Source organism: Cucumis melo, chromosome 8 (genome assembly GCF_025177605.1).
Source record: "Cucumis melo cultivar AY chromosome 8, USDA_Cmelo_AY_1.0, whole genome shotgun sequence".
NCBI classification, from domain to species: domain Eukaryota; kingdom Viridiplantae; phylum Streptophyta; class Magnoliopsida; order Cucurbitales; family Cucurbitaceae; genus Cucumis; species Cucumis melo.
In genome coordinates this window covers 29,447,302-29,473,503 of record NC_066864.1, presented here as the reverse complement: position 1 = coordinate 29,473,503, position 26,202 = coordinate 29,447,302, and the positions used below count along the sequence as shown (strand labels likewise).

The 26,202-nt window shown below is 33.6% G+C and overlaps 2 protein-coding genes across 5 annotated transcripts; one reads left to right on the top strand and one right to left on the bottom strand.

Moving 5' to 3' along the window:
* The first annotated feature begins 7,271 nt into the window (after positions 1-7,271).
* LOC103502450 (uncharacterized) lies at positions 7,272-20,614 on the top strand. 2 transcript variants are annotated; one of them, XM_008466387.3, is made up of 4 exons: positions 7,272-7,452; positions 19,757-19,799; positions 19,982-20,073; positions 20,168-20,614. In XM_008466387.3, the coding sequence occupies exons 1-4, from the start codon at positions 7,372-7,374 to the stop codon at positions 20,246-20,248; spliced, it is 297 nt and encodes a 98-aa protein (XP_008464609.1). In that variant the 5' UTR covers positions 7,272-7,371; the 3' UTR covers positions 20,249-20,614. The 2 variants fall into 2 exon arrangements, with proteins under 2 accessions (XP_008464609.1, XP_008464608.1); XM_008466386.3 differs by having other exon boundaries at positions 19,982-20,614.
* On the bottom strand, positions 11,421-16,928 carry LOC103502449 (zinc finger BED domain-containing protein RICESLEEPER 2-like). 3 transcript variants are annotated; one of them, XR_007822810.1, is made up of 3 exons: positions 12,289-16,928; positions 11,992-12,211; positions 11,421-11,687 (listed from the first exon to the last, which is right to left on the bottom strand). XR_007822810.1 is itself a non-coding variant. In XM_051088259.1 (3 exons), the coding sequence occupies exons 1-2, from the start codon at positions 13,103-13,105 to the stop codon at positions 12,165-12,167; spliced, it is 864 nt and encodes a 287-aa protein (XP_050944216.1). In that variant the 5' UTR covers positions 13,106-16,928; the 3' UTR covers positions 11,421-12,067; positions 12,153-12,164. The 3 variants fall into 3 exon arrangements, 2 of the variants coding, with proteins under 2 accessions (XP_050944216.1, XP_008464607.2); XM_051088259.1 differs by having other exon boundaries at positions 11,421-12,067; positions 12,153-12,211; XM_008466385.3 differs by having other exon boundaries at positions 11,421-12,211.
* Positions 20,615-26,202: the final 5,588 nt, after the last annotated feature.

Genomic DNA, 26,202 nt, shown 5'->3' with positions numbered 1-26,202 from the left:
TCTTGCTCCTTAAGACCCACAGATCCACTATTGAACAATTGGTTTAAGGTCCAACCTATAAACCAGAATCCTTCTCGGGGCAATGAGAAGGTGGGGCCCCTTGTTCAAGACTTGGATTCAATCCTTAAGGGAACAACCTATCTACTATCCCAGAAGTGGGTAGGAGTGAATTCCATCTTGCACCCTATGTCCCTAGCTATCCACTCGGTCTTACCCCTGAAATGGGAGGTTTATTGGACTAGCGATGTTGAGTTGCCCTCACCTATGTAGATCTAAGGATACTACCGAATGAACAGAAGTTCATAGTTAGCTCAGGATTAAGATCAAGTTACCTAGGTCATCATAAATGAAATAGTCAGTTTATAGTTTACGGTATTATAACTAAAAATGACTACTTCGTGGTTCCAGTCTTATGCAAACCATTTACATATGATGCCCCCACTCCCATGTCTCTACATGAACGATTCAGGATTACCTCTTTTGTACTAACTATGGAGCGGGCCGCATCCATAGTGTTTATCCAGAATAAGACGCCCAACCTTATTCATACATTATAGACCATTTGGGCTATTAACTTGAACTTAATTCATGTTTATGTCTCCACATAAAGTTCAAGTATATATGACAAACTAGTAATTAGCCTCGGGACCTTAAAATTATTGGTTTTAAGATTATAGCATTCAATAATAAATTTTATTGAATCAAATAACAAAGTATGAGCTTTAGGACACAAAATCTAACAGTAAGCTTTCTTTTCATTTGTTATGTTTTGAAGATATGAATGAAGGCTACATAAAGTCTTTCAATTATTCTTTCTTGTGGTGGGTGGTCCTCCAAGTTATTTATAAGTTAGAAATTTTGTTTTAGTTTAAGAAAAAGTTATAGAACTTATATGTTCATCTTAAATTAGAACAAAATAGTAGGTTTTTTTTTTTTAATTTTATTTTACAGTGAGATGGTTAGTGGGTTAGACACTGCCTTTATCTTTATCATATGTTTGTTTTCTTTTTCTTTCTAATCACCGATTTAATGATTTTGAAGATGATAGATTAACATAAACTTAAATGTAGGTTGTAAATATATTAATCATGATCGGGAGATGAAGGAGAGATATGTTTAATGAATGCCCCTACAAATTTTTTGTGTAACTTATTAGGATGTTAATTCAACCACCACCACTTGAAGACCAGAGCATACTTGGTTCAAGCACAATGAAACATGGACGGGTGGATTATGAATTCTTTTTTAGAATCTACAACGGTATTTAGGCCTTTCACAATTAGAGTATGAAAATTGTTTTTTATGTAATTTTTTGGTAAGTTTATCAAGTACGTAATCTATAACTGATTTGTCTGATATTTCTTTTGTTAGTTTAAGTTGTTTATAATTAGTTTTTCTTTTTTATGTTTATTGAATTGTACTTAGGTGGAATAAAATGCTTGGATTCTCTCGTGATTTGTAAAGTAAAGATTGTATGTTTTGTTTTACTTAATTTGATTATGAAATAGATTATATTTAGTGTTTCTTGTTCTTCTAACCTTCTATTTGGTCTTTGTTTAGCTTTTGCTACTTTAATATAACCGTCCATTCATACCTATTTGTTAGAATTTCTATTCCTCATTTTCAAATTCCTCCATATTGGTTAGCTTGTTCAATTATTTTATGCCATCCAATGATCCAACTTGGGAATTGAAGGTTTTTGTTCCTTGTGTCAATTTTCAAGTTAATCATGCTGAAATTGTAATTTGTATCTGTAATTTTTGAGCAAACTGGGATGACAATTGTCAAGCAAAGCATCAGTTCTTATTGGAAGTTGCTAGTGGATTGAGTCTTTATCTTCTAAAACTAGTTTAGATGTATGTTTATTAACTTTTGAAACCAATACCTGTAATCAAATTTTACAAAGTTCATTCTTTGGTTTAATTTGCAGTCAAATGTAATAGCTTTAGAACTAATATATGAAGGCTTGAGTTATTGATCATGAATTTTATATGGGATTTCTTCCTTTAAAAAGTTTACTTTGTCATGTTTTCAGGTGAAAGTCCAGTGCTTAGCTCCAATATCAAAAGTATAAGTTTTGTATGATGAGATGATTTTGTTCTTTTTTGTAAAAATTTGATTATATGTTTGTTGGCCTTTAAAATTATTGAACCATTTCAGGAGTGGAGGATTTAAACATATAGATTCTCCAAAACAACATGTTGATGGGGATCATCGTGTTTACAGTGCTGGCGTAAGTATATGTTTCTAAAGACATTTCAATTATCATACCTATGATAATACACAGTTAAAAAATCCATCAAACACCAAACAAAAAAGCATATAAGCAAGAAGATATGCTTCTATATAAGGTTAAGATGAGTGAAAGAAGGAACCAGCATGATGGCCATCATAATTTCTTTTTTGCCCCTTTAAGTTCACTTCTCATTAGTTGTTGATGGATCTTTCAAGCTCGATGATTCAATGAATGTTGTTGTAGCCTAGACTTTGTGATTTGATTTTGTAGCTTTATGGTAAAGTAGGCGGTTCAGAAAAGTTCTTTCGTTACAGGTCTTCAAAAGTTACTTCTTATACCTTACACAGTCGATTCACGATTCGTATGAACATGTCTTGGATTGCTTTTAAGCCATGTGAGCAGAGGCTAGAATCACATCCTCTAATTATAATAAAACACCATGAGATGATAGTTACATTATACTTAACCATGAATTTTTTTTCATCTGTGTACACTTATCTATGTATTTTTCTCCCACGCTATTTTTTTTCTTTTTATTATCTTTGTTGATCCCCTTCAAAATATAAAAGTATCAAGTGAACATCCATAGTTGTTGGCATCTTTTAGCTAGTTACAATACATGACTCGTACACTTCCTCTTTGAGAATGCTTTTTAATCTTGTTTTGTTGGCCTCATAGTTGGTATGTAATTTGTATTGTTGTACTTTTCTTGAACCTAACATGATTTTTCGAATTTCTTTTAGATTTATTGTTACAAATAATGGATGAGGACATGATGTTGCTGGCTTGAGGTGAGGATGTATTTAATTCATTCAACAAAAGGTGCTTGTTAAGTAATTTTATAGTGTTATGGAGTACGAAGAACATGAAAAACGAGCTTGAAGTGTTGATTTTTCACATTATGAACCTTCCATGCTTGTATCAAGTAGTGATGACTTTAAGGTATTTGACTGAAGCACACACTATCTTGAGTTGGTGAAGATCGATTATTGATTTAAAAATAGATTTGTGGTTGATGTTCATAAGTGAGGATTAACTAGCAATTCTCTAATTTCTGCATTGCAATTTTTTTTATCTTTTACAATGGTTAGATTTGTAGCAGAGGATATTTGACTTGTCAACTGTGGCACTTGAAAAATGCTATCCTTTTTTGAGTCGTATCTGTAAATTAGGCAATATAATTTTGGATCCATGTTGAAACTGTTACTACCACAGGATTTGTAGAAATTGTCCAGACAATTATGTATTATTGAAGTCTAAGTCAAAGGGTTAATAGTTTGTCAGTTGTGGGCGTTTTTCTCTTAAACAAGTTCTTCTCTTGCTTACTAACTTCAAGTTACAACATTCGGTTCTTTCTATTATGTTTTTTCTGATACTATTCTCAGGTACATTGCTCCTTTTCTTTTAATAGGTCAACATTTGGTGCACAAGACATTAGGAAATTGCTTACTAATTTCAAATTGATTACTTTAGGCGACCGTTGAAGGTTGGAGACTAAAGGCTGAGAAGGCATTTAAGATTTCTAATTATTTAAGTCTTGTATCAGGATCTTTTTTCATGTACTGTTGTAGAATGTATATATAAACACAACATTAGATTTCATTTTGTGTATACAAATGTAAAAGACAAATATTATAGTTTCTTAAATAATACTAATTTCATTGATTTTTTGGCGTAAGAAAAAAATATTTATCTACACGGACCCAACGTCGGTCTGTAAAAATGGACAATAATAAAATAATTTAATAAAAATAGATTTAAAAAAATGGGTCTAAAACAAGTCAAAGATGTCGTTTTTAGACTGACATTAAAGAGGTCTTTGATGTTGGTTTAGAAACGACATTAAAGGCATCTTTAATGTCGGTTCTAAACCGATATTAAGGTCTTCAATAACACCATCAAAGATGTCGGTTTATAACCGACATTGAAGGCCTTTAATGTCGATTTTGAACCGACATTAAAGAGGCCTTTAATGTCAGTTATAAACCGACATTAAAGGCCTTTAATAATGCTCACAAAGATGTCAGTTGCCAAGTGACATCAAAGCCCTACCGACATTAAAGGCTAGATTTCTTCTAGTGGTCGATTAAATTTTTCGGTAAAATTTTCTGATAAAGAAAATTTACAGTAAATGGAGTATATATACCACGTGATTTACAGTATATACCCCTATTTACAGTCAGTCTAATATATATACCACATCATTTTCTTTCGTTTTACATTGTTTTTCATATATTCTACGTAATTTAATAATTTAGGATATATACTTATTATATATTTATCAAATTTGCATTAATTTTCATATATTAGAATAATTTGTAAAATCTTATCATATATTGTGTCTATCATACTTGTAGATATAGTTTGTTATAATTAAAACATATGCGAGTATTATTTAAAACATACATATGCACTCATCGAAAATGGATGTAATATAATTATATCCACTGTACAATACTATTTAAAGAAGAAAGGGAAAAGACATGATTATACTTGACTGACTATATACTATAATTCATAATTTAAGAAACAAAGTTAATAACATGAAACAATTAAATGAAAGGAAATAACCGGAATTTTCATTTATTGTAAATTTTATTGATCGAAAACTTCAACAAAAAATTAAATTGGAATTATATATGTCAACATTTCATAAACATAATCAATAATATGAAAGAAATATGCACTCACCAGATAACTTGAAGGAGATGATCAAAATAGGACAAAGAGAGAGATTGGAAAGGAGAGAAATTGAAGGATAAAGTGATAGGTTATGACGCCGAAAAATTGGATGGGGAGAGCGAAAATAGGAAGCACGGATGATATGCAATCAACACAAATTAAATAATTTTGTGGAAATTCTTTAATATATTTTTACTATAATTGCCTAAATTTTATACAATATTCAAAATGAATCTTTAATAAATGATATTCTATAATTAAATGAAAATAAATACATTATTTATTGGAAAACTTACATAAATGTAACAAAACTGTAAACTATTTACGGCCCGTGTAACAAAGCCGATAAGGTTAGCTATTTTTAAAATATTCTAGGTTTGCCCTTCCATCTTTCTTTTCTTTCTCGCGATTCGTCTTCCTCCTGTTATTTCGTCTTCCTCGTCTTCCCCTCTGATTTCGTCTTTCTTCTTTTCTGCAATTTCTTTCCATCATCTTTCTTATTTTTTAATTCTTTATTTATGTTGTTTAATCTTTCCAGCGTTTTTCTTCTTTTCCTCTTCGTTTTTTTTTCGCTTCAATTTTTTTCCATCGTCTTTCTACTTTTCCTTTTTTTTTTTTTTTGCGTTTACATCTGAGTAACCAAATCTAAACGACTGTGTATAAGACTGTGTACAACAAAATAGAAAAATCTAAAAGATCGTGTATAAAGAATCTTGAAAAAAAAATCATTTAAATTGGAGTAGCCAAATGTACACGATCGTGTAAAACAAATAAAAGATTGTGTATAAAAAATCTTGAAAAAAAATCATTTAGATTAGAGTAGCCAAATGTAAAAGATCGTTTTAAAAAAGTAAATGATCGTGTAAAAAAATAAAAATCATGTATAAAAAATCTTGAAAAAATTCTAAAAAAAAAATCATTTAGATTGGAGTAGCCAAATGTAAACGATTGTGTAAAAAAAAAGTAAACGATAGTGTAAATAAATTTAAACAATCGTGTACCAAAAGAATTAAAAAAAATCGTGTACCAAATTAAAAAAAAAATCATTTAGATTTGGGTTCCAAAATCTAAACAATCATGTAACAAAATTAAACGATGGATTGACAAGATAAATTGTAGCCATATCTAAATGATCGCATATAAATTGTAGTCATACCTAAACGATCGCTTATAAATTGTAGTCATATCTAAACGATTGTGTTGTAGCCATATTTAAACGATCGCGTATAAATTATAATCATATTTAAACGATCACCTTGTAGCCATATCTAAACGATCGCGTATATATTGAATCATATCTAAACGACCGTGTATAAATCGCAAATATATTACGCGCACATTATTGACAACGTGGTTGACGGAACATTTTTGGTATTTTACACAGTGGGCCTCTAAGCTTTTTCTATTTTTGGAATTGTTCTATAGAATGTAAATATTTTGCCTCTTTTTTATATTTTTGAAAAGACCCCTTATTTATTTAATATATTAAATAGGTAAGTTATAAGATACATAATAAATGTGATATAAAATAATTATGGTATTATATTATATGTTTTCGAAAATAAAGAATATTTATAATCAAGGAAATTTTCGTAAATATAACAAACTACTAAAATATTTATGGCTCGTGCAACAAAGCCTATAAAGTTAGCAATTATTTAAATATTCCAAGTTTGTCCTTCTGTCTTTCTTCTCCTCTACAATTTTTTTAGTCTTTCTTCCTTTTTTTTCTGTTGCGATTTCTTTTCATCTTTTTTTTATGTCGTTTAGATTTGGGTAACTAAATCTGATTCCTTTCTATAATCGTCTAAACAAATCTAAACGATCGTATATCAAAAGAATCTTAAAAAAATTCGTTTAACCAAATCTAAACAATCATGTACTAAATTTTTTAAAAAATGAATGGTTTAGATTTGGGGTAGCCAAATGTAAACGAGCGTGTAGCCAAATCTAAACGATCGTGTAACCAATATAATTGAAGAAATAAATCGTTTAAATTTGACTATCCAAATCTAAACGATCGTGTACCAAACAATAATCAAATCTAAACGATCTTCTACCAAATATATTCCGCACGTTGTTGACAGCCTAGTTGGTAAGACATTTTTTTGTATTTTTTATTGTAGGCTTGTGGATTTTTTTCGTTTTTGGAATTGTTCTTTGGCCGTTTTGTTATATTTTTTAAAATACCCTATAATTAATGCGAAGGACAAAATGATAAATAAAAATCTCAAAATCCTATTTAAAAAAATTAACTAGATATTGAAACATTTGCCTAAAATCACATGTTTTTTCTATTTTTCTTCTGCCAATAATTCAAGTGGGCCATCCAAAGAACCTGTTACCCTCCCGGGCCTACCATTTGGTAATTCCCCAAGCATCTTCATTTAGAAGAGGTGTTAGTGCAACCAAACCTCTGGCATCTTCATTTCGAAGTTGGAGCTTTCGCAACAATGGCGGAACCACATGGTGGAGGCAACCACGATCTCGAGCAGACCTTGAAGCCCTTCTTTCAAAGGGCTTCTCAAGCCGAGGTTTGATTCCAAACCCTCCATTTTTTTACCTCTTTCCCTTGTAAATCTAAACCCTCCACCTCCTATCATCTTTGCTTCGATTTTTAAATGTGTATCCTTGCGATTTTGCTTGTTTTTTTGTTTTCTGACCACCGTGGAAAGATATGAAATGTATGGAAAATGAACTACTGTGAGTGATGAGTTTTGGACTAGTCTTCTAGGTTTAGGAAAATGGAGTTTAATTCTTCTTTATGGCTACCATACGGTACTTCGATTATGGAAAATTTTCCAGTTCTATTGTAGTATGGTACTAATATTTACTCGTATCGTACCACTTGTCAAAATATCAAAGGTGTACACAGATAATACTTGTCTTGGACCTTAGTTGGAACCAGTGTTTACTTCTCTGGGATTAATGTATGTATGTTTATGTGTTTGTGTGTGTTATGAGAATGCCAAGCATTGTAAGGTCAGAAGATTTCTTGTATTATCGGCTGAGATGTCTGTAAGATAGTTCAGACATTCATGGTTATCACAAAAGATTATATTTGGCCTAATCAAGATATTAGAATACTACGAACCAATCACCATTAGTTGACCTACTAGCTCTTTGGGTTCAACAAGTGAATAAAAAAAGGGACTTTGGAGGGAATTGGTTTGCATTACATACCTAGATTTATTAATATGGTTGCTTGCTGTCTTGCCGATTGGGATTCTTCAAATTTTCAAGGGGGTTTTGGGAGAAAGTTCACCGTCTTTGGCTTGAAGGCGTTCCTTCCCGCGATTTGCCGTTTTGTAGCCCTCTTGGTCATTAAGTTTGTGCTTCGTTTGTTCCCTATTCTGGTTTCAAACAAAAAAAAATATTCCTTTTATAATACTAAGTTAGAACAAGACTATGATTACTCTACCGTAGTTCCGTTTCATTTATAACATTCTTTAACAAATATAAAAGATGTGGATTTCTTATTGGCAACATGTTTGTTGTGATTTGTGAGTCATACTAGGAACACATTGCTGTTACCATTGGGCATCTATGTTGCTTTGATTATTAGACATGCTTATTAGGCGCTTGGACTTTTGCTTAAATTTTGGTTTATCTTAATGAATTCTATCGAGATGGAAACCAAGGTCCATTTCCTCCCTAGAATAGAGCTTTCATTGAGAAAAAATGAAAGAATACACAGGCATACAAAAAATCCAGCCCACCAAAACACCCCAACTAGTAGAAGGGGCACCAACTAAGTAAGATGTCACCTATAGAATAATTACAAAAAGCTTCAAAATTGAAGTCCAAAGAGAAACATGAAATCTAGCAAAGACCAAATCTCACTATGCTCCCTCTCCCTACCCGTAAAAATTTGCCCTTTCCTCTTGCCCGATATGTCTTAAATAATAGCACACACCCCGACCATTCAAAGAAAGCCCCTTTCATCTTTAAAGGACAGATGGAGGAGGAACTCCTCGATCGTCACTCTAACACTCCTAGAGCCAGCAAAACTGACACCTAACTTTTGCAGGAAAGAGCTCCACACAGCCCTCGCATACTGGCAGTCACAGAACAAATGATCAAGATCTTCCTTTGCCTTTTGACAAAGCATACAGCAAAAAGGGCCGACAAACAAAGTCCTCTTCCTAACAAGCCTATCCACAGTGTTAACACGCCCAAGCAAGACTTGCCAGATAAAGAACCTAACTTCTTGGGAACCTTCGTCCTCTAGACCACATCAAAAACCGACTCAGAGTATGGAGATGAATCTAACAAAAGACTAAACAAGGACTTACTTGTCAAACCTCTACTAAAAATACACCTCCCAAGCAAGGAAAGAAGAGAGGTAACCTCTGTCGCTTCCCTATTGGTCAAATTATGACGGAACTCAAAAGAAAAGACGCAGGATTCTCCAAACTAACCAGACAATCTGAAACCATGTTGTTTTTGAACGAGGATAAATGATAGAGATGAGGAAATAAAGAACAAAGAGAACTCTCTCTCACCCAATGATCCTCCCAGAAACACGTATCCTAACCAATACCATCCACCACAAAACTAGTGAACCAAGAGAAAGTGGGAAGCTCAAAGGAAATATTCTTTCCAGGATTTCGGTGTGTGCCTTTAACCCCTTTCAAAGACCATTCAAAGGGATGGGCGTCATGCCTACTTACAATAATCCTATGCCATCAAGAATCAGTTTCAAGAGAGAAATGCCAGAGCCACTTAGCCAACAACGCTCTATTGTGAATTCTAAGATTGCCAATCTCTAACCCCCCTTATTAACTATATGCCCCACCACCTCCCAAATCACCAAAAGGGAACCATGACCTTCGTTGACCCCTCTCGTAGAAATCTCTCATGTACTTCTCAATACCTTTACAAACCGAACTAGGAATTCTAAAGAGCTACATGTAATACACCGGAATTCCACTCAAAGATCTAATTAGAGTTGATCTCCCTGCTTTTGAGAAAAACCCTTTCTTCCATCCCTCCAACCTCTTTCAAATGTTCTCGCAAACGGAATCCCAAAAAGATATAGCCCTCGGATTGTCCCCCAAGGGGAGCTCAAGATACATCGAAGGGAAGGAACCAACTTCACAATCAAATTTACCTCTGCCCATCTCTGAAGCTTAGTATCGTTTGTATTAATGCCTAGAATGGTGCATTTGCTTTTATTAATTTTTAAACTAGACAACTACTCAAAGAAAGCAACCATATGATTAAGACTCTTCCTTCCCAAAACAGAACAACAGACTCTCGTATGCAAATTGCAAATGCTGATAAGTTAATAATTGGCATTGTTAGCTTGCATAGAACGATTAACTTTCAAGCTAAATTTTCTGCCTTTAATGACGAGTTGGAACTTCAAGAGTCATTTGGACACCCATGGGTCATAATGAATGTAGAAATTTAGATTCATTCACATCTTTAATACATTTCTAGATTCATTCACATCTTTAATATGTACTTATTTAATGTTATGTATTTTCATTTATTAGAGTAGTTGAAAGGGCATATAATTAAATGTTGTGTTACGGTTGTAGTTTCCACATTTTTTATGAATGAAAACTTGAATTTGAATGAAATTTCTCATAGAGTGTTCTCTCAAGCTTCATGCTTTTCTTTATATTTTGTGTTAGAATGCATGTTTAGGACTTTCAATCTAGTTTGATCAATTAGCTTGGGGAGAGTTCGAAATCTTGAAGTTAGGTCTCCTTTCTTCTTGATCTTTGATTAGTCTAAAATCTGTTTAGCTTTCTTGGGGTTATTTAACTATTTGTTTAATCAGGGGTATTCTTATTACTATTGTGGGGGTTCACCTAGAATAAGGGGAGTTCTCAAACGTGATTAAGGTAGTTCCGTTAATTAAATGTGATAGGGTAACTTCATTTCTGCAAGTTCTAAAAGGGTCAATAATGTTCCCTTCAGCCCTTTTACTAATGAGACGACTTAAGACATCCACCAAAAGTAAGAAGAGAAGAGGGGACAAAGAATCCCACTTGTCTTAACCCCTAAAAGCTTGAATCGACCCTTTTCGGTAACCATTGATGAGAATCGAGTATTTCATGTTCCTAATGCACCTCATATCCTCATTCTCCATTTATAGCCAAAGCCTTTTTTTCATCTTGATCATATGCTTTTTCAAAATCAAGCTTAATTAAAATTCCCTCCTTTTTCTTCGACCTATACTCCTTTATTGCCTCATTCGCAATAAGAGGTTGATTCAAAATCTATCTTCCTGTTAGAAAAGCACCCTGAGCTTCAGAAATAGTTGAGGGCAACACTTTCCTTAACCAGATGGCAAGAACTAGGGGTGTAATTGGATCGGGTTGGGTTTCCTTCAAAATCGACCCGACCCGAAATGTATGGTTAATTTAGTAGCAGAGCCCGACCCACATTCGGGTCGAGTTTTTCTTTTTTCCAATACACAATTCAAAACCAAACATCTATATCTCCGTCAGCAAGGACATTCTCACAATCATTCTCATAATCCCTTAAATTCTCCGTACAACCCATTCAGACAACGACAAAAAAACAAAATGATTCTCTAACTTTATCATTTCTTCAAACACCTAAAAGGTAAATGAGAAAGTAAAAACCTATACAGAGCTGGATTCATAAGTACCAAAGGGCAAATCATGGTTAAAAGCTTGAAGGGCGCCATTCATGGAAGATTGTGTTCTTGTTTGAGATGCAATGGTTAAAAGCTTGAAGGGTGCCATTCATGGAAGATTGCAGCAAAGAATACACACTATTCTTTGAGATACTGGAAAAGGAAAAAAAATCAATAATAGACAGAAAGCACAATAGATAATGAAAATTCCACAGCATAGTCATATAAAACAAACTAACACAATACTATTTTAGAAGGTAGAGTTAAGTTTCAATCATGCATATTCAAACACAATAACAACATCGATGCCAGCCCATCCGAGAAATGCTTCAATGTAAACCAAAGCTTGGTTTCTTATTTAAACAATAACCTCAAACATCATTAAGCCAGAACACAGATGGGCATTTGAAGCAATGGCAACAAAAAAGTTATTCAAATACGTTAAATTCTCTTTTACCTACAATTGAATCTATTGTCTACGTTACACCTTGTTCGTATAACCCAAAGTGCTTCCATCACTGTGCTTCAAGACTCTAAAAGAACAAGATTCAATATTTAACAAGTTAACAATTTAAAACAAAAAAATGTAAATAAAGATTTGAGAGTAGGGATTTAAACCATAGTCATTATTCAGATTCTCAAATGTGGCTTCCAACTCCTTTCTATGTTTATGAATTCTAGATCAAAATGACAAACTGTTAGCTTATATGGGATAATTGAAAATTTTAAATGCGTACTTCAAAAAGAATATTACCTTCATCAATTTCTTCAGCCCCGTCAATTTCTTCAGCCCCGTCAATTTCTTCAGTCATGTCATCCAAAGGTTTAGATTGAATCCAATTCTGAGCACAAATGAGTGCCTCTGCAGTTTGAGGAGTTAAAGAACTTCGAAAAGAATCTAACACCCGTCCTCCAGTGCTAAAGGCGGACTCAGAAGGCACAGTTGATATAGGAATACTGTAGATGTCCCTGGCTACTTGGCTAATGATCTTAAATCGAGAGGAATTCACCTTCCACCAATTTAGCAAATCTAAATATTCATCTTCTATATGAGTCTCATCCAGATAACGAGTCACCTCTGTTTTAGCATCATCTAGACATGTTTTGTTACTTTGTTTAAATATTATATGAACAACAACACGTGCCTTATAAGATCCACTAGATGAGATAGAAGGTATTCCACTTTGACTTTGAAAGCCAAATCCTTCTATAGGTGTACATGATTGTGTTTGTGAATATTTTTCTTTTGACATTCTCATATAATAATCATCACACAATCGACGAAATGCTTCTTCAACCTTATTCGTCCATATTTTTACACAATCTTCCTCCAAAAATTCACTAAAACAATAATTCACATAAGTTAGCTTGTACCTAAGGTCAAGAACTACATAAACATACAATAGTAAATTAGTCTTCTCACTTGTAGTTATACCCCAATACTTGTTGAATTTTGTCTGCATGCTTAATGTCATCTGACTCAATAATGCATTTTCATATGATGAATATTCACGAATTATTTCTTGGATCAAACAAAGTTCGTGAAAAAATATGTTTGAAGTCACAGACATAGATGCAGAAAACTTGATTGTTACCTTTAAAAAAGTCTTTAGGAACTTTACAAATACTTTTGCATTATCCCAATCTTCAGCAGTAAGAATATCATCCTTTGGCTAATATCTAGGGTCATGCTCCTCTAATCTTTCAAACATTTTTTGATACTTAATTGCTCCATCCAACATAGTGAAAGTAGAATTCCATCGTGTTGGAACATCCATCGTAAGACAATTTTTTGTTGACATCTTATCTTCTTTAGCAAAATCTTTAAATATTTGCAATATAGCAGGAGATGACCTAACATACTTTACAGCATTTCTGATTCGAATGATAGACACATGCTAATCTTTTAATGCCTCACTAACAATTATATTAAGAATATGAGCACAACATCTAATGTGAATAACTCATTTCTGCCTTTAAACTTTTTAACCAAGTAGGCAATGGCTACATCATTTGAACTCGCATTATCAACTGTTACAATAAAGAGCCTATCAATACCCCAACCTTTGAAGCACTTTTCAATGACTCTACCTATTGTATCTCCTTTATGATTAGCTATTGGACAAAAGTTCAAAATTCTTTTATGCAAGTTCCAATCATCATTAATGAAATGAGCCGTTATAAACATATAATTAATATTTTGCACATAAGTTCATGTATCTGTTGTTAAACAAACTCTTTGGCCACTTCAAGTTAATGCATTTTTTAACTTTTTTTCTCCCTCATATACATTTGGAAACAATCCTTTGCAACGGTTACTCTTGATGGAATCACAAACTTTGGATTTAATGCTCGACAAAATTGGTGAAACCCTTCACTTTCTACAAACTTAAATGGCAATTCATCCAAGATAGCCATACTAGCAAGCATTGTTCTACAATTTTCTTGAGTGAAGGACGTAGCCATCAAACTACTTTCAGAATCTCCCGGTCCTTCAACATTATCGTCCAATGGATTTACATACTTCTTACATTTTTCTAAATGTCTTTTTAAATTAGTGGTACCATTTCTTTTGGAATCACAAGCATACGAAATCCCACAATGTTTACAAGCAGCCCTAGGATATTTAGGATCACATCCTTCTACTTTTATAAAATATTCCCATACTGATGATGGTGGTTTAACCGGTTTTGTTTTTCCTAACACTGGACTAGAACAACTTTGTTTTGAAGTCTCGTCTACGATGACTAAAAAAACACTCAAATTTTAACTTGAGGTATGAAATGAATATATAGCATTCAGGCAAAGAAAAACAATATTGAACTTGTATAAATCCTTCGTTTTTTGCTATCTTATTTCATTCATTTAAATTTAACTATACTGCACATTAAGTCGAAGTTATTTGAGGAGATCATTTAAACATACACATGTCTCATTGACAAAAAATTAAGGGGGTTAATGGCTTAAAAAAACAAGTTGGTTTTATAGCATGATACCAGTTTCTCATCAGAAAGTTCTTACTGTTGTGTGTGTGTGTTCCAATAGCATGATACCAGTCTTAACAATAAAGATATAAGTGTAGAATTCTAAATATTGAGTGACAGTGACTTGTCAAGCAATATCATTATTGCCACTGAAGAAGGATGAACATGGACAAAACACAAAACAAACAGTGACACGTAGGGATGCTCATTGGTCTACATTTTGGTTCGTCTTCGTCAGTTTTTGGTCTGATTGGCTCTAGCAATTGGTTTGTGAGAATGGAAAACTAAACCAACAATGTTGAATGGACAGAATGAACTTTTACCAAATAGTTGGTTACATTGACTTGAAATTCTTAAATTTACAAGGGCTTGGGGCGTGGACCTCAGAGAAAAACAGCATTTTCCGAAAGAATTTCCCATCAAACACATCATGTAGTCATTGCCTTACTAATAGCTATATTTGGACTTCAATTCACCCAATAATTTTTTTAGTATTTTGTTCAACTAGGACAATGTACCAACTTTGTGATTGATAAGTAGAATGGTAAATAGGCAAACAGCTATTTTGTTCACCCAATCGTTATTATATTCTTTGATAAATATACAGAATGGTAAAAAAACATGAACAAAGGGGTGCATTGTCCATTTATATAGAATGGTAAAAAACATGAACAACTGCAACTTCGTAGTCCATTTATACATAATGGTAAAGGGGTGCATTGTCCGATGAGACCTATAAATGGGAGTCTGATCTTCTCAAGAAAATTAATGAACAAATACATTATAACTTACACATCAATACCATCGCCTGGGTATTTTTTTCAGTGGCAGCATCAACACCAGATCTTAAATTAAACACTATTTCTACTTTCAAGAAATCAAGAAATCAAAACCCATCAAAAAGTTATTCGAGGAAAGTGTTCTAAACAACAAAACCCCACAGAGTCATAGACAATAAAGCAAAGAGATGGGAAAACAGTGAAAATGCTATCTGACGAGTGACAACGAAATGGCGAAGTGCAAAAACGAAATAACGAACGGTCAGGGGTTGAGGCGAAGACGAAATGACGAACAAGAATGAAAGAGGTGAAGACGAAATGATGCAGCAGAGTGATCAGGGGTTGGGGCGAAGAAAAAAAAGACGAAATGCAGCAGAATGAAATGACGAAGAACGAAGAAACCTATTTTTAAGTTTTTAACCTAATCGGTTAATTTTAGAATCGAACCGACTCGAATCGGTTCGGTTTGGTAATACTATTGTTTCAAATCGGTCGAACCCGAACGAATCAGTTCAGGTCGGTTTTTTCACCCCTAGCAAGAACCTTAGCCAAAATCTTATAAACACTAGTGATAGGACTAATAGGTCGAAACTCCCTAATTCTGTTGGCATTATTCTTTTTAGGATCAAACAATAAGGGCCCGTTTGGTAACGTTCTCATTCCCTGTTTCCTATTTATGCTTTTATTTTCTTAAGAAACGGAGGTGTTTGGTAACGTTCCTTATTTCTCATTCTAAAAGAAAAGTAGAAACGTTTCCCATTTTATAAAGAATTATTGGGAAAAAAAAATAATTTCTTTCGTTTTGTTTCTCAATTATTTCTATTGGTTTATTTTCTTTTTTCTCAATTTATTTCTATTTATTTTCTTTTTCTTTTTCTCAATTATTTTTATTGGTTTCCTTTTTTTTTTCAATTATTTTTGTTGGTTTCCTTTTCCTTTTTCTCAATTATTTTTATTGGTTTCCGTTTCCTTTTTCTAATTATTTTTCTATTGATTTTCTTTTCCTTTTTCTCATTATTTTTCCATTGGTTTCCTTTTCCTTTTACATTTTCCTCTCCACGTTATTTTCTTTTTATTCCTCTTATCTCCATTGTCTTCCCTAAATAACCATCCTCTTCCTCTTCGCCTCTCATCGTACAAGTCGGACTCTTCCTCTTCGCCTCTCATCATCTTCCTCTACAAACCGGACTCTTCCTCCTCACTGGATCCAAAGCTTTCGCCTGACTCTTTCACTTCGTCAGATCCATAGTTTTCGTCTTCCTCTTTGCGCGGATTTGGGTTTTCGTTGTGGTTTTTTTTCTAAAGTATCATAGATAGTAGAGTTAAAGGTTAACTTTTGTTTTGTTTCTTTCAATTTTAAATATTGAGGACATAATAACTTACTTTAAAATTAATATTACATTCTAGATGTCACAAAATATTGATGATGTTGTGGAAATTGATGGATTAAAAAGTGAGTTGATATCGTCTAAGAGAAATGGCCCAAGTGAGAGATGATATTGCCAATCAAATTTGGGCAACATTAGAAGGATAGATACAATTTTATGTTTATGTTATAATTTTTATTTGTTCATGGATACTTCTTTGTATTAAATGAACTTTTGATAATTTTATTTTTTATGTTTAATGGAGGACATATATTTTTGTTTAATGTTTAATTGAATTAGATATGAATAAAATAACATAAATAAAATAAAAAATAAATTTCGAAGAAAATCAGGAAACAAGAAATAGTTATCAAACACATTTTGTTTCTAAAGAAACAGTTATCAAACACATTTTTATTTCTTGTTCTAAAAAAAGAGGAAACAAGGAACGGGAACGTTACCAAATGAGCTCTAAGTTTCCAACCTCAAATTGTTCAAAATACCTCTTTCAAAAAACTTCTTTTAAAGACTCCCTCCAAATCCCCTTTAATCAGATGCCAGTGCTTTTGGAAGAAAGCCATAGAGAACCCATCCGGCTCAGGAGATTTGTTTCCTTCACAACTAAAAACAGCCACTGTAATCTCTTCCAAAGAAAAATGTTTCACCAGCTCTTCATCTTCCTAGGCGAAATGGGATTCCACTCAATCCCTTCTAGGAAGGGCTTAACACTCACTGCAGGACAGAAAAGATTGGAGAAAGACTTAAGAATTTCCCCTCCATCTTAAGAATTTCCCCTCCCTCTCCTTGTACCAGCACCATTATCAAGGATCAAAAGATCAATGTGATTCTTATTCCTTCTCCCATTAGCCACTCCTATGGAAAAACCAGTGTTACAGCCTCCCTCCTTAGCCCATTTGATTCTACAATTTCTGATTCCAACTCACCCTTTATTTCCTGATCAACTCCGCAAGGGCCCTTTCAAACTACCCTCTCCTCCTTAAGATCTCTATCCATAGGTCCTTCTAACTCTAAATCATCGATCTTGGTTTGGCTTTCTTTTTTTCCAATCGCATGTCTCCAAAAACCTCTCTATTCCACCCTTTAAGCTTACCCTTTAAACTTTTCAACTTTTCCATAAACCTATAGCCTTCCCACCTTCCTTGGACCCTCTCATTCCACCACACCAGCAAGTTAGCTTTGAAGGACGGATGATCCAACCACATATTTTCAAACCTGAAGGGACAAGGACCCCACTTGAGTCTATCATTGGTTAAGATAACGAGCCAGTGATCCGAGATAATTCTAGACCCTCTTAGCAACCTAGGATTCCCAAAATTTCCATCCACGCTTTCAACAAAAGAACGCTATCAATTCTTGTGGCCGCCCTATTGTTAACCCAAGTATACTTGCCTCCATCCATCAGCGGGTCAAATTAACCACACTCATCAATATCCTTATTAAAGCATCTCATAGATCTAGAAATTCTCCCGCCAGACGCTTTCTCACCAGGGAACGAACAACATTAAAATCCCCCGCCAGACACCATCTCAGCCCACAATAATCAAAGAGATCTCCCAACTCATCCCAAAACAAGTTCCTTCCTCTGATCCTTGGGGGGTCATATAAGTCCAGTAGCCCAGAAGTCTTCACCATTGCCATCCAATTCTACGTTTCCAAATACTGGCCACTCTCCTTCTACAGAAATCATTTCTTTTGGTTTCATCAAGATGACTATGTTCGGCTCCTCTTGGCAAAGGACCTCCACCAACCTCCTCTAGGTATGGCCCTCGAAACCCCTAACATTCCAAGAATCGATTTTTAACATTTAGACCTCTCAGGCCCCACCTCTGGAGAGGCTCTCTTACTCCCATAATTCCACAAATTCTAACTGCAAGATTAGCACAAAAACTTTTTAAAACCACAGCAAATGAACCGACTCCATTCAAACAACTGCTTCAGGGCCCCCAACCTGATGCTGCTCTTGATTTTTTAACTATGACCGTCGAATACCAGTCAAATGCAAAATCCATCCCCTTTCCACTTTCTTCTATCATCTTCTTCTCCTCATCCCCATCCTTTTGTGTGCTTTCCGTTCTCTTATTTTCTTTAAGAATCACTCGACTGCTGAAACCTGAAACCCTTCTTTCCCTTTCTTCAACCAAGCCTTAGCTGGTTGGGTCACTGAACCTGACTTCTGATCAGCCCTTCCAGACCCCGGCAGCAATACTGAAATCTCTTCTGCCAAAGATCTCCAACTCTTTCCAAAACCTGGAAGAAGATTAGTCCCTAATCCAAGCTGAGTTCCTGAAGTCCAGTTCCAGTTACCGAATTTCCTACCATTTCTTTTCACGATATAAATTTTTCTAACCTTCCCTGCCAACCCCACGAAGAATTCCTTCCGATCTATCTTGGACTTCCCCATCACTTAAAGATTTTCTCACATTTTTTAGAGAAAAGTAGAGAGAGATAATTCTCGGAATTTTTTATTATTTCTTCTCTAGAATATAGATATAGATATTGCACTTGTTCACCCCCTTTTTCTTTGTTCGTCAATGTATGGATTCTGTCATATATTTCAAAAGTGCAAGGGTTGCAATTATGGACAGAAATTTGGAGGCCAAATGCAGGGTAGCAAGGTATTGGTTGTCCAAGGTTAGGACTTAGATATTCGTAAGGGGACATTTAAGTTAGTTTGGAAAGTTGGTCAGTCATGGAGTCCACGATGTAAGGAATTAACAAGTCATAGAATTGATATATTTTTAGTTATGAGGCCCCCTGTGGGTTTAAGAACTCCTTTGGCCAAACAAGGTAACACCACTTCCCGTATTTCCTGGGTCAAACATCTTAAGGGGGAGTTGGGGCCCTACGTGATTAAAGCGGATTGGGCTATTATAGTCCATTCAATGTTTGAGCCATCGATTACAATAGTTGAAGTTTCCATTTATTACAACTCGCACTTAGCTACCATATAACTATTTGCAATCACTATTTTGTAATTCTCTCGTTTAGAAGTTTCTAAGACATTGTTGATTTTGGATATCTTCCTGTTACGCTATATCTATACTTATGTTAATGTACTAATGTATTTCAAGGATCGTTTGTCAAGATTAGAAGCTGCTCTCTTGAGTAAGAAAGGTGAGTGTTGGCTGTTTTTCCGTTCTAGCGAAAGAATCATACGGACGCTCAATCTAAAATGGAATGTCCGTGCTTCATAGCTGACATGAACGAAAATATAAAACGAATGTCTTTTCTGCACTTTTCTGCACTGTATGCTTTCTGCACTGTATGCTTCTGAATATCCACATGCAACCGTTCAGATGACCATAACGAAGAACATCTCAAAACGATAAGTGAACTCCAGACAAAGCTAGACAGCGCAAACAATGCACTAATCGAAGAACGGAAAAAGGCAAGTATAATTGGTGCACCATGTTTGTGTTTCACCTTGACTAGATGGAAAGGTTCAAGCGGAGAGATTTCAAGGTTATTTGATTCTTTTGCAGGCTGAGATGGTTGCTGAAGAAAATGCTAAGCTTCAGTATCGCATAATTCATCTTGTGAGAACAGCTAGGGAAACCCATTAAAAGTTGGAGCTTGAATCACGTTTTTTTTTCTAGTTAAGAGAATTGGATAGTTTAAAATTTTATACTCTTTTATAATTTCCTTTACAGACCTTTGGAAAATTGAAATTGCAAAAATGTGAATTGAATTTTTGATGTCCCAACCTAGAGTTGGATTTTTTTTTTTTCCAGATTATAAGGTCAGGATGGGGATGGGATGAAAGATCAAACAATCGAATTTTAGAAGGATAGTTGGTGTTCTATCCATGGGCTTGAGTAGATTGTTGGCAGTAATTAGATTTTGTTTGCTTGCCATGTAGTTTATTTTATTCAAAATTATGTCATTGAACTGAGTGATAAATGCAATATAATATGTGGTTTTGGAATCAATTTTTTAGCGTCGGTGTTAGACTATAACATCGTGCATTAAAATTTGGTTGGTGGGGTTATTTATTATGTTTGTAACGGTGATGGACAATGAGATACAAATCAATTTTACCCTAATTGCATCTAAACCATTTAGAAATTAATATGTAATATTATATTATCCTAATTAAATGAAACTAGATTAATAGGAAACTCATACCTTTGAAGCTTTTTGATCATCAAAATCTCCTCACGAACACGAATTTGGGACCACCACTAGTGTTGATCTGCTATTCTTTGGACTTAGAACTGGGTTGCAGAATCCGATAAGTGAAGGAATTAGAAGATAGAATTTAGAGGTAGGATTTAGGATTGAGAGTTGAGAGGAAAGTTTGTTTTTGGTTTATTTTATAAGTCAAAGTTGCAAAATTAGCAAAAAGTCTTAAATCATTTGAAAAGTAGCCTGTAGATAATCTAATTAAAATGCACAAATGCATCTAATTAGTTCAGTATATCTCAATACCTAACATTTCACTAATTATTAGTGGAATTTAGTGGGCTAGGACTTATCCTACTAAATGTCAATGGGATTATCTAACAAAATGTTGGATTTTTTTCACTAATTTTAGTCCGAGTCAAATCGACTAACTTTAGTCCAAGGGCAATATGGTCATTTGATCATTCAAGTCAAAGTCAAATCGACTTTTTCAAGTTGAAAGCCAACATTTTGACTTTTTACCATTTTGTTCGTCTTGACTAATTCCGAACTCCCGAGCATGAATTTGCATTTATTTTTTTAAAATTTAAATCATAATTGAATATAAAGTCGGTCAAAATTTGATTTTTCAAAGTTAACTTTTTCAAATTTGACTATATCCATCATTTTTTAGCTTTTGAATATGAATCTGCATTCATATTTTTTATATTCAAATCAAATTTTAACATAAATCTCGTTACCCTTTACGAGCTAAGAAGGGGACTTAATAGACCTACAGATTAGAAGCTACAATGATACAAGATTAATTGGCTAAACTCATTAACCACATTAATCAATATTCGATAACTATGTGTACACTCCACTAAAGACCCACAATTGAACTCTTCTCACTTAGATATATATATGTGTCTACGTATATAAACCAATACCAGTAAGTTAGTCCTTCACAACTGTTCGTAACACCAGCTAGATCAAATTATCGTTTTACCCCTAGGTTACTTCTAGTTCTTAAATACCAATGCTCCTCTAATGAACAACCTGTTTATGGTCCAACCACTAAACAGAAACCTCTCTCGTGCCATAGAGAGGATAGGACCGTTTGTTAAAGTCCCAAAGACACCATTTAAGGGAACACTTATCTACTTATCCTAAAGTCGGGAAGGAGTGAATTCCATATTGTATGATAGTGTTTCCAACTTCCAACTCGATCTTGTCCCCAAAATGATAAGCATATTGAGTCGGTAATCTGACCACTTTCACACGTACAAATCAAAGGACAATCCCTTGCAATAGGAGTTTATAATACACTCACGATTAAGCCTAAGTTATCTAGGTCATCCTAATGAAATAGAAACCTAACTAGTTAACGAAGTTACATCTAGTGGTTATTATTTCGTGGTTCGGAGCAAACTTATTGCATAGGATACTCTCACTCGCATGTCACCTACACAAAACGCGTTGAATCATTGTGTTTGTATCAAATACAAAGTGAGTCGTATTCATAGTATTACCAGGATAAGGTACCCAGCCTTATCCTTATAGTATAAAGCATTTAAGTTGTATCTCAAACATTGATCCCTATATGTCCTACATACTATTCAATACTCATCAAACAACTTAGGATGTTAGTTTATTGGATTTAGGTTATTAAGACAAAATTAATAATATAACAAATAACACTAATTGAAATTATAATAATAATACTTTATTAATAACAGTCAAAGGATTATATTTACTATCTACGAGTTTTAGGACATAAAACCCAACAAATCCTTCTTAAGCAAATGAGATGGTGAGGTCCCTTGTTCAAGATCTAGATTTAGTCCTTAAGGGAACAATCTATCTACTAACCCTAAAGCAGGTAGGAGTGAATTTCATCTTGCACTTATGTCGTCCTTAGCTATTCTTCCGATTTTACTTCTGAAATAGGAGGGTTATTGGACCACTATTGTTGAGCCGCCCTCACTTATGCAGATCTAAAAAACAACTTCATGTGAACATAAATTTATAGTTAGTTTAGGATTAAGATTAAGTTACATAGGTCATTAATAATCGAAATATTCAGTTTTACTCGGTCAATGATGTTATAATGTAAAAGTGACTATTTCATGGTTTCAGTCTTATATAAATTATTTACATAAGATGCCTCATGTCCATATCTTCTATAGGATGTCTCACTTTTGTGTCTTTACATGAATGATTCAAGATCACATCGTTTTTACTAACTACAAAGCGAGCCGCAACTATAGTGTGCTCTGAATAAGGTACCCAACCTTATTCATATACTATAGACCGTTTAGGCTATATACTCAACCTTGATCTATGTTTATATCACTACATAAAGTTTAAATTTACTCAAGATGGCCTTTGGATTTTAGTTTATTGGATTTAAGATTATAATATTCAATTTTGACTAATAAGTCATCAATAAAAATTTTATTGAAAAAGATATAATCTTAAATTACAAACTACAAGTTTTAGGACATAAGTTTCAACAAACTTCCACTTGCATCAAAACTCCTAGTGGGATAAAACAACTTTGAATTTAACCGTGATAGAATAAAACACGAGTACAATAAACATATGAATATACAATAAACTACGGCATGCACTCAAATATTCTCCCACATGTAGTGCACAAACTTTGTAGACTTAAACTCTTTTAGGTTACCTTCAAACATTTTAGTCATGAAGGACTTTGTAAACCAGACATAATTTGCTCAACAAGTATATGAGTTATTGCAATGCCACCACGATGCATAATTATAATAAGGTAGTACAATTTAGTTTTACATTTTTTCACATTAGTGTTCTTCCATTTTAAGTGAATACTAATTTTGATATAGATTTTCTAGCATCTTTATCAGTTTAGAATTAGAGTCAGTGTATCAAGTAAGGACCAAATTCTTAGCACCATATATGAACATTAAGTTTTTTGTTCTCCTAAGATACTTTAAGATATACTTAACAGTCGTCCAATGATCACGTCTGAGATTGGACAGATATCTACTCACGATCTCTACTAAGTAGCATATGTCAGATCTAGTATACATTCCATACATCAAACTCCCAACTGCAGAAGCATAGGAAATATGTCTCATATCGTCAACTTCTTGAGGTTTCTTAGGACATTGTTCCTATGAAAAATGAATTGCATCTCTGTAAGGCAACAAGCCTCTTTTGGAATTCTCCATCTTATATCTTAACAATATTTTGTCTATATAAGATGCTTGAGACATGGCTAGAGTTATGTTTTACAGTTTCGAACAATATGGATCCCGAGAACATATTGTGCATCTTCCAAATCTTTTATTTGAAATTGCATAGCTAGCTATTTCTTTGCGTCAGTTAGATAATCTACCTCATCCATTGCCTATTGATAAGTTAATGGATCCTCTAAACCATCATCAAGTATGACAATTTGGTTTTTGATAAAACCAGGTAATGGTCAGGCTGATAAACAACCTTCTCACTACGTCAAGGCACTCTCAACTCTTGAGAAGAATGTGACTAACCAGATGCCCTAATTTAATCTACTACTTTAGTGGATGAACTAGGTATATCTGTAACATCTTTGAAATCTCATTCAATACGAAATTACTATGGTTTTCCTCTAAGAATGTGATATTTGTTGATACAAATCCCTTATTTTTCTTGGATCATAGAGTTGCCCGTTGTAGAATGAATCATGTCCAACAAGGCTCAGTTTCTTCTTTCTAATACATTGTTCTACTTCAACATATTAGGTGCAAAGAGTTGTGACTGGATTTCGTGCTTTATAAAAAAGTCTTGGAATCGTAAGTCCACACACTATCCACCTCGATCTGATTGAAATGTCCTTATAGTTTTACCTTATTGATAATGAATTTCAGCCTTATACTCTAAACTTTTCAAGAGAATCAGACTTGTGATACAATAGGTAAATATGACCAAATCTTGAATAATCTTCAACAAAATTGATGAAATATTCATACCCTCCTTTAACTTTCACATTCATTGGTCTAGAGAGGTCTGGATGTACAAGTTCTAAAGGTAATTTGGTTTTGAGACATTTTTCGGTAAAGATCTCTTAGTCATTATTCTTTTTAAATTAAAACTCACATAAAGGTAAATAATTATCTTCTAACTAATTTAGAAGTCCACTCTTAACCAATTTCTCACTCGCATTGAGATTTACGTGACCAAATCTTAAGTGCTATAAATAGGTATTAGAAGAAACATTTTGTCTTTTATGCTAAACATTTCAATATTTAAAACAATCGTATTGAGATTTACTTTCCTTCTATACATTTTTTTGGGTTAAATTGACAAGTTGGATATATTTTTATGGTTCATCTATGTAGAGATTATTAGGGGTGATCATCAATCACTTTGATTGGTCTTCAAGTTTGATTTTCTCACCCCTCAGATTATCCAAGAGGGGGCCATAAAAACTTCAGAAAAAGGTTTTATCTCCTTGTCCTCTCAACTCTTTTCTTACTTTCTTATTGCTTACAAACACTCAACTAACATATTATTAGTTAATTTTGTTGAGGCTATCGTCTCTGAGGTCTGGTTTGAAGAAATTAGAAAAATTCTTTAAGATTAAAGTTTCTTGTTGGTGTTTCATCTTTTCTTTATTTGGAAGCTACTTCTTTACTGTACAAATTAAGGGGCCTTGATATCCACATCTTAGTTGGTTTGATTTTTTTCTTTTTCTTTCTTTTTTCCTTTTCACTCCCGATTAGAGTTTATAACCTTCAAAGTTTTTGTTTTTTTTCATCAATCAATTTTCTTGGTAATGTCCATGAATCTACAACCTTAATTAGCATAAACTATGAGAGAGATTTTAAAAATGTAATATTGTGAAAATATATACATATTTGTAAGGATCAACTTAACCAAGTTTAACACTTCTCATCAAAATGATCCAGAAAAATCTTATTTAGTGCAATTCTAAAAGGAAGTTTGTCAACATCCTCATTGCTTTTCTATCAGTAGTGAGTAGTAATGACTTGCATTAATATGATCGTTTTTTTCTTTAATTTTATTTTTTAAGTTGTCTGCTTCTTCTAATGTTCTCTACTTATTTTGAAAGAAATACATGATATATTGAGAATTTCTTTTACTATGGTTAGGTGTATGGTGATGTGAAATAGTTAAAGTACTAACACGAAATTTACCCTTTGTTTTTGGTATATTTAAGTATCAATTCTTATTGTACTACTTTTCTTTTTCTTGTAAAGTAGCCTTCCTTCCATATCTCCAAATACTTTTATTTACTTCAATAATTTTCTACTTCCAAGTCCTCCCAAGGCCAACCAATTCCTTCTTACTGCTATTGACGTTTAAAAAACCAAAAAAGCTGAAACCAAATGAAATGGCCATTGGTTCTCACATCTTTTTTTAGTTTATT

Bases quoted from the DNA above. Each gene is read 5' to 3' on its own strand.
- LOC103502450 (XM_008466386.3), top strand. From the start codon at position 7,372: ATGGCGGAACCACATGGTGGAGGCAACCACGATCTCGAGCAGACCTTG. The intron at 7,453-19,756 runs GTTTGATTCCAA...ATGTATTTCAAG, and splicing joins AAAGGGCTTCTCAAGCCGAG to GATCGTTTGTCAAGATTAGA. The intron at 19,800-19,981 runs GTGAGTGTTGGC...GCAACCGTTCAG, and splicing joins TGCTCTCTTGAGTAAGAAAG to ATGACCATAACGAAGAACAT.
- LOC103502449 (XM_008466385.3), bottom strand. From the start codon at position 13,105: ATGTCTGTGACTTCAAACATATTTTTTCACGAACTTTGTTTGATCCAA. The intron at 12,212-12,288 runs GTAATATTCTTT...ATTTTGATCTAG, and splicing joins GGCTGAAGAAATTGATGAAG to AATTCATAAACATAGAAAGG.